General features: G+C 56.3%; 2 protein-coding genes across 2 annotated transcripts; one reads left to right on the top strand and one right to left on the bottom strand.

The window, feature by feature from the left end:
- Positions 1–698: 698 nt before the first annotated feature.
- On the top strand, positions 699–1349 carry AB675_42 (uncharacterized protein; the record flags this gene model as incomplete). The annotated part of the gene is made up of 2 exons (XM_018144431.1): positions 699–945; positions 997–1349. The coding sequence occupies 2 exons, from the start codon at positions 699–701 to the stop codon at positions 1347–1349; spliced, it is 600 nt and encodes a 199-aa protein (XP_017994650.1).
- Positions 1350–5028: 3679 nt separating this feature from the next.
- On the bottom strand, positions 5029–5343 carry AB675_41 (uncharacterized protein; the record flags this gene model as incomplete). Its single annotated transcript, XM_018144322.1, has 1 exon — positions 5029–5343. The coding sequence occupies one exon, from the start codon at positions 5341–5343 to the stop codon at positions 5029–5031; it is 315 nt and encodes a 104-aa protein (XP_017994649.1).
- Positions 5344–8345: the final 3002 nt, after the last annotated feature.

Here is an 8345-nt window from a genome sequence, read left to right as displayed (position 1 = left end):
GCCCTCTCAGCCACCTGCGAATGCTCGACTTCGTCAAGACGAACGACATCGACCAGATCCTTCCCGCCGTCGACGCACGTTCGATTCCGTCAAGGTTGAAGGCACAGCCGACGCCTCTTCGCCACCAATAAATGCCCGATCGAAGATACGGCTGACGCCCGGGCACGCCCTGATATCGGGCGCTACCCAACATTGTCAAGATTCAAGATACGGCCGGTGGCGGCTGCTAGCATGCTAGTCAGGGTGCTCAGAGGTGGTGCTCGGGCCAGGCTCTGCTAGGGAGGATCTGTGGACATGTTCGCGTTCGAGGGAAGGCTTGAACACTTCCAGCTATACCGGACCTCGTCAAGAGCGAACGTATCGCTGATGTACTCGACCTGGTCATCCTTAGCTCGTCCTCGAAGACTGTTCGACCGCATCTTAAGTCGGAGACACTATCGCGTTCCTTCCGCCAACTGCAGTCCTCCGAGAACCGCACAGCCTACGATCGCGCGCCTGACAAGAGATATATCGTGCAGCGGTCCACGCGCTACGAATACTGTCGTAAGAGTCAGGAGCCTGTTTGGTGAACGGAGCTAGATACACTTGGTTCAGAAGTTGGAAGCAAGAGTAGAATGGTCCAAATATGCCGAAGCTCAAAGCTCGGTCTTTCAGAACAGACTCGAAACGCCAACGAGCGGTTTAATTGACAGGTCAGTATGGTCGGACGATTTGGTCAGGCTACTACTTACAGCTTTGCTTCAGGAGTCTCATACAAGCGCCATGGATCACGAGCATCTGATCTAAGTATTTGTCGTCTCCGAGACCAGCCGCAATTGCTAATGCACCTCATCAACGGCGACGAGACGGCCCGCCGAGCACCCATCGTCTTCACCCTCACCGAACCGTCCTCCTTCGACCTCATTCGCGCCCGGCATCTTCTTCGCATGCTACCCCATCTCCGGCGTTCCGCTCGCCCACGAGATTAACGACGTCGACACCTACGACGCGGGCAAGAGCTCGGGCACAGACAAGACTACGATGCAGACGAGAGCCCCGGCGCAGACGAGATCTGCGACACGAACGAGACCATTGGCACAATCAAGACCTACAACGTAGAGGCAAGAGGATTTGGCGCAGGGGAGTCATACGACGGTCACAAGAGCCGTAATACCAGCAACTTCGGCAACGCCCATAAGACAGCACAATTGTCAACCGAGGCACCTCCGAAGTCCCGAGGCCGAGCAGCGGGCCTGATGGAGAACCGCGCTGGCAACGAAGAAGATGGGCAAACGAAGGGTTCAGCACAGCGGCTCGCCATATCTATCGAGAATCAGGACTTCGATACCGCCGCGATACTCATGCCGTAGAGCAAGATCAGCCTGAAGCGGAAGAGGAGGAGGAGAGGATTGTGGGCGCACGCCGTTGATCAAAGAACGCAAACGTCAGCTTGACACCGTTGCGGCATGCACGCCCGAGGAAAGAATGAACAAGAAGCAGAAGCGGAAGAGTGGGAAGCGCGTCCGCCGTGGTCTGGCCAGTCGATGGCAATGGTAGCTCGACGCCGATGCGGCGCCATCGAGGAAGATCATTCAGAGGCAGATTGCTATCTGGCGGCTTCAGAGCCCGGCACAAGTCACGTCTGCGCGAGCGGCGGGCTCGACGCGGTCTTACCTGCTACATGCTCGGTCGGTGTGTTCAGAGTTGGTGCTAGGATCAGCCATGCTAGGAGGGATCTGGGAATGTGATTTTGTTGGCTTGTGGTTTGTCCGGAGGGTTACGAAGACACCGAGCTGCAAGACGGAAGAGACCGTGAGTGTACCGGGGCGGACAGAGCCAACGGGAGTCACCCCGTCGCGGCACTCGAGCCTCAGGAAAGAACGAAACAGAACCGAAAGCAGGATGAGCAGGGTGTGTCGTTCCGGATCGAACAGTGTCAACCGAGCGCGGACAGTACTGATGCAGCAAAGCTCGGTCCATCTCTATCTTCGACTACAGAGGTACTGCTACCGCAACAGTCGCAATAGCTATCTCGGCAGCTGTTGAGGACGGGATCCAAACGTGCACTCTACAAGCAGGGCAGGGAGCAGGCAAGGTATGCAGAGGCAGCCCAAAGGGCCTCGCTATCAAGGCAAGTTCCTCACGAGCGAGAGCTGTTGTCTGCATATCATCGTCGTCTATAGCAACACAATGCCGCAAACGCTTTTCAATATTCACACGCATGCCATCTTCAGGGCCACTCAGCTGCCAGTACAACATCTCACCGCGAAGCCATTACGCCGTTCCCCACCACCGCAGCTACGAGTACAGCTACAACCGAGACCAGCGCCGAAGAGTCATCGTCCTCAACCAGAACTCTCAGCACCGTCTCCGGCAATTCTGCTGCCGCCAGCCCAGTAACGCGGTTCTACTTCGCTCTCACAACCAAACGCCTCCTCGCAATTGAGCTGCGCAAAGCGCGACAACGGAGTCAAGAATTCACCTCGCCTTTCACATGATGGGACTGATGGCGCTCAAGCTGATATAGTCTGCTGCTGCCTGACGGTCAATCAAGCGCCCAACTCTGAAGGCGCTTTGACTGACGGACTCCTTCTGCATCTCTGGTCCGACCAGTGCGGAAGGCGATAGAGGCGCGGTCGTCAGCCGTATCGGAGGACTCCGTACGGACTTCACAAGGACAAGCTCGTTGGCGGAGGTGTTTCCAACCCTTCTCAGTCACGCAATCAGCTACCACGTCACACAAGCAGAATCACGCCTGATTGACACCGCCGTCTCCTTCGGCGTCAAGCGCTCCAAAGCCTTCGAGTACAGCTTCGACAAACTGCATCCTGCCGCTCAACGTAAAACCCGGCCTCTTCGCCCTTAGCGGCCGCGACCAACGCTCCGTTCACTCGATAACCCAATCCAATCACCCTACATTGCTATTCTTCACTGGGACATCGATGGCCTTTGTCGACATCAAGCCCACGCCGCCAAGTACCGCGTCAATGGCACCCGCAAACTACCTCTTCGAGTCTTGCCTCCGCAGTCGAAGGCAGTTCCTCTTTGCAACCACGCCGGTTATCGCAGACCACATCGTCCATGTGCGCATTCGCATCGAGTTTGCCCGCTGTTCTGTCTCCCGAGAAGGAACAGCGACAGGAAGTCATCGTACGAACGCGTCTTTCGCGGTCTTCTACCCAAATGGCTGATGCAATTGCGATTTTAAGCCATGTACGCCCGCTAAATACAAGACCTGAGCGCCAACTCCACAGGCCACGACTCCCTCCTCAACCTTGTCGCCGGTCTCAACGCCGAATGCAACTGCGCAGCCGCCGTACACCACCGCAGTTTCCCAGTCAACACCAACTCCGCAACCAGTACCGCCGATCGCCATTAAACGCAGTGCAGAGGAAACGCCGGCAGCAGACAGGATCGAAGCGCTTCAGAAGACCGAGCGAGCGCAAGCTGAGGCTGACAAGGGCGAGTTGCGGAGCCTTGCGGGTGCTTCGGAGCCTCACGAGCCTAAGCGTTGTTTGTTCGCGTTCAAGATCGGTCTTTCGAGGGACGTCTGGTCGTTTTGTGGTTAGGTTGAGTTGGAGATTGGCCCAGGCTGGACTGGAAGAAGCGAAGACGTCCTCGAGGGAGGATGAATTGTTTCGTGGGTGGGTCAAGGCGTCGTGGGTGAATGGGAGGGTTAGGGTTAGGGGTGGCCGAGTTGGGAATGGTGCGGGCGCTGGGGCACGTGCTGGGAAGAGACAGGATGCTACGAAGGACAAAGAAAGGCCAGATCTCGCAGACATGGTTGGTCAAGAGCCCCAGCTGCATTGTGGTTACTGGAAGTCGTGAAGAAGGTGGCGCTCTCGGCTCACAAGGTCGCCTCTTCACCACGACCTTCCCAACCGCAGACCGTTTCTCATGCGACCCCCGAACGACTCATTTCCAAGCCGCACTCCACATGCATCGACTCGCGACCCGCAACCAGTATATCAGCATCCATATCGAAGCACGCCGCTAAACTTCCGACTTCCGATTCACGCTCACGCACAAAGTCTATTCGAATCCCGTCCTTCCCACTTCTTCACTGCGAGTCCGATCTCCACGGTTGAATTTGCTCGGCGGAGGGCGCGATCCAGACTGCTTGCCGCTTGTAACCTCCTTCGGATGATTCTGAGTACTGCCATTTCTGCGATCGAAGCAGACATTTTGCTCCACAACAAGTCAGACCTGGTACACGGCAGCGATTTGAACACCACAACCAACACCGCCTAAGCAAACTCTACCGCCACACGCAGTCCGCCGACGACCACCGCACGACCTCACCCAATAGAACGCCACCAGACGTTTCGGTAGCGACGACGACGGGTTCTTGGACGTACGCTTTTGATGGTGCGACGAATCGTCCGTTGCCTCACGCTCGACTCTCTGCGAAGGCGGCTGGGTATGCGCACTCGCCCATCTTGGAATTTGCGACAACAAGGCAATCCAAGAGCGCTGGTCACCAGCAATCACCGGTCAGAGCAGCGACAGTTCGGTGGTGTATCTCCAGTAAACAGCAAGAGCTCAGTCAATCTCGAGAGACAACAACGACACCCGTCGCCAAATTCCTACGAGAAACGCAAAAGGCTTCGACAAACGTGCGTGCCGTTCTCGGTCGACGTCGAGACTTCTTGGGTGAGATGCTTCTTGTCTTGCGCGACACGAGTTTCGACCAACAGGTTGTGGGCGCCACTTGCATCAGTAAAGCGAGGGCAGGCGAAGTTCTATGATATTGGAGCTGCAAATCGAAGCCCCCGGAGCCATTGCGCTGGAGGCATGCTATCGTTCGCCGAGTGCTCGTGGCCGAGAGCGTACCAAAATGTGCGCCAAGGCACTCACTCCATCGAAGTCGATCGAGCACAAAGTCGAGGACGCCATGATCAGATGGCCCGCATGACTCTGCACGGCTGGCTTGACTGACGTGGGCGAACGCTGAGCCTTCGGGCAGGGGAAGGAGTGGTCAGTTGAAGGAAGGGTTTGAAATTGAAGGCTGAACAAGGCGAAGAAGTGATGGCGGTCAACGTTGAGCGATTAAGCTGGATCCAGAGCGTGCTGACGTTCTCTGAGAGTGCTGGGTGCGCCGCAGCGATCGGTGCGCCATGTGCCTTTTTGCTCCATCAGGCCTAGGTGTTGAGAAGGACTTGCCGTAGAAAGAATTCTATAGTACATAGTTTTTGCGTTCAAAGAATCACAAGACGTAGGCTTCTCGCGTATCCTCCTCCGAACAAATTCGCGTTCTGTGGGCAGCCGAGGCGCTCGGTGACCTTTGATCTTCATGGACACCCGCAGCTTGGTGGCGAGCTCAGAGCCAAGCAGGCATCGAGCCTCCAGCTTGAGCGCGGCCATGATGGCCGGTAGCCCTGGACGGATGACTCGCATCCGGAGTCGACGCAGCCGCGCAGTCGGGGCCCGCGAAGAGCAGAACGGAGCGAAGAACAGCGAGACGTGGATGTCATCCTGGCTGAGCGCAGAAGCAGCTATCTAGAGAAGCGTGGCGACTCCGCAGATAGCGCTCGTTTCGGTCCAGACAGCGGCACTCATCAGACAACGGCGTTGATAACGGTCATACGACTCTGCGCAGGATCTGCTGCCGTTTCTTGAATTGTTCTGCCGTCCTGAGAAGTAAGCCTTCGCCTGACCGTCCACAAGCACGACCTCGCGTGATTCAGCCGGCATCGGTGCAGCTGCTGACGCTGTAGACAACAGGAAAGCTGCGCCGCGCCTTTGAAGATTGGAGTGCGTTGGTGAAATTCAGTTCGCCATGGACGACTTTATCAAGGCATCGCTTCAATTGGGTGTCTGAGCTTGTCGTTGCATGCGACGCCGCATCTTTCATGGAGCAGCAGGCGAACCTGGGGGCTGTAATGAGAGGGCCGCGCGATGATTGTGTTTATCTGCTTCCTCGGACTGAAGGTACAGCGATGCTTTCGTGTTGCTCAAGAGGTTGTTGCAAGTTCTTTGTCTTTGTGTGGAACACACGAGAATCAACTGCAGCTTGTGTCTGGCGACGCGCGGGGGAATATATTTGCGTTGTGCAATGACTTCAGGCCGCAGCACACCATTCACACCTTCGGTCTCGAGCATCATATGTCAGTCGCTGCACAATTCCCCTCTTGACGCAGCAATTACGAGTTGTGCGATTCCATTCAAGTCCAGCGACCGTAGCTTGCGTGATTGTAGAAGGTGTTGCCATGCAGCACTCTGCATCCAAGCCCGCAATTCACCCGGCCACACTCGAGCGACGCGCTCCCCGCATCCGCGTCTAATCCACGCGTGCAGCACTCCGCTTCCAGCTCACAATGTCGTGTGATTTGCCGGTCTCAGATTCCTGCAAGGTGATTGCAGACGCAGACTCGAAAGCTGAGCAGTTGCAGAGCTTTCACGTCTCGTTGGTTTGTCGCGTCATGGCAGGGGTCATGGAAATGCTTGACTTTGTACGCCACAAGCGCGACTGCTAACAGAATCGCATGAGAAACTAGTCTCCTTCGAGCGACGATCGCCAGCAGTAAGCAGGAAACAGCGCGAGAGCACGGAGGCAGGTTCAGAAGAGATGATTCGCTGCAGGCACATTGCAGGCTGCGTCGCGATGTATTCCGCGTCGATGGAGGAGCAGACGAGCAATACCGTTCAGCACGAGCAGTGACACCCGGTGAATCAAGATGAGAGTTATCCCGCCCACCGGAGTAGGAACAGAAAGGCCTCAGCCAGAATCACCACGCACATCGTGCACGCCCGAGACTTTATTACCAAACAGCTGAACGAAAATCCATCGACGATCGCAACGAGGAAGGAGACAACGCCCGAAACTGGAGCAACCCCGGACCGCAGAGCTCGTCGCAGTCTATCGCCTCAGTCCTGCGGGCCCACGCAGCCAAGCACAAATTGTTTCTGGTGGATTATCACGCCGCTCTCGAGGGGTGTTCGCGTATATGCTCTAAGCGCTGCTTGGCCTGCCGACAACGTTTCTGCCCGTGAAGGCGTCGTCATGCAGGTTCTTCCCGTCGAGGCTCCGAAAAGCGGCTATTCTCGATGTGAATCGTGTAGATACCACCTCTACGTTCGAGCGCCATCGTCCGTAGTCGCGCATATGACTGTCTCCTCTCCCTCTGCTCCTCTGCCTCTTTGCGTGGATGCGTGAAACGCAGACTGGTACGTACGTTGCCGGCGCACGGAGAGCTCCAAAGGCGTCCGAGAGTGTTGCAAGTCACTCATGCGAGCGATGAGAAGTATCGAGAAGCAGAGAGAAACCTCACCGCCGTGAACTTGATTGTCCTCAGAGCGGTCGTACACATCAGCGACAACGCCCGACAAACAGAGGGCAGCTTCGTTTCGCCTTCACCCCACGAAGCCAATGGAGTAAAGTCAGGAACGACGTGTATGCGCAGCGGCTCATGACTGGAGACCCAGCATTACTTCTCCACTGTACGAGATTTGAGACGAGGAAGAAGGGAAGCCAAACAGCGGAAGTTGAATGAGGAGAGCAGTAGAAAGAATATATTTGCGCCATGCATCGACTTCAACTTGCATCACCGCCGTTCGAGCGTATCACATTCATTGCATCACATCTGAGTCGCTGCACGCGTCATCTTCGACAACAGTCGCCGTGTAACTGCATCTGAGTACAGCAACACAACTTGTGTGATTGTACAAGGCGTTCGTCATTCTGAGCGATGCTCACGTCAGTCCCCGTAGTTCATCCGCAGCCCAGGGCCCACTTGCGCCCAGCCACACCCGCGTGACACGCCCCTGCGTTTGTTTTGAGTCTACGCGTGTCACTCTTCGACCCGCGCAGCATCTGGCTTCCGTTCCGCAGCGTCGTGTATCTTGCCGGCTTCGCATCGGCTCGAGATTATTGCAGACGCAGATCCGAAAGCGATAGCGGAAGGATTGACTTGTTTGTCGCGTCAATGCGGCACGGCCGAGGTCACGTCGACTTTCGACGCGTCGCCACGACCGCAATCACGAACACGACCGCGTAACAGACCCGTGAAGACAAGATCTCCGCTGCACAACTATTGTTGACGAAGAGGTCAGCAAGCGACAGCGACAACGCACATCACGCGCCGAGACAACGCAGCTGCAGAAGCGACTCCGACACGTAACGAGAGCATGACCCGTCCCCAAGAAGAGACGACGCCCCGTCCACCGACGTCGTGTACTCATTGTTCACTCCCGTTAGAGACTTCGCTTTTACCAGCTAAACGAAACTATCCAACATACCCCAATGAAATGGACTCGATTTCAATGGCCGCGCCCATACGACCGCGTTGCTCGAGGGAGATTTGTAGGGTGCGGAAAGTCTGACCCAAATTACGAAGTTCGACTACTCTGGCCGCGATCCTGACGAC

Source organism: Cyphellophora attinorum, assembly GCF_001299255.1.
Source record: "Cyphellophora attinorum strain CBS 131958 chromosome Unknown Contig53, whole genome shotgun sequence".
In the NCBI taxonomy this organism is placed as follows: Eukaryota; Fungi; Ascomycota; class Eurotiomycetes; order Chaetothyriales; family Cyphellophoraceae; genus Cyphellophora; species Cyphellophora attinorum.
The sequence above is the reverse complement of the archived record's forward strand: the minus strand, read 5'-3'. Positions and strand labels throughout refer to the sequence as shown.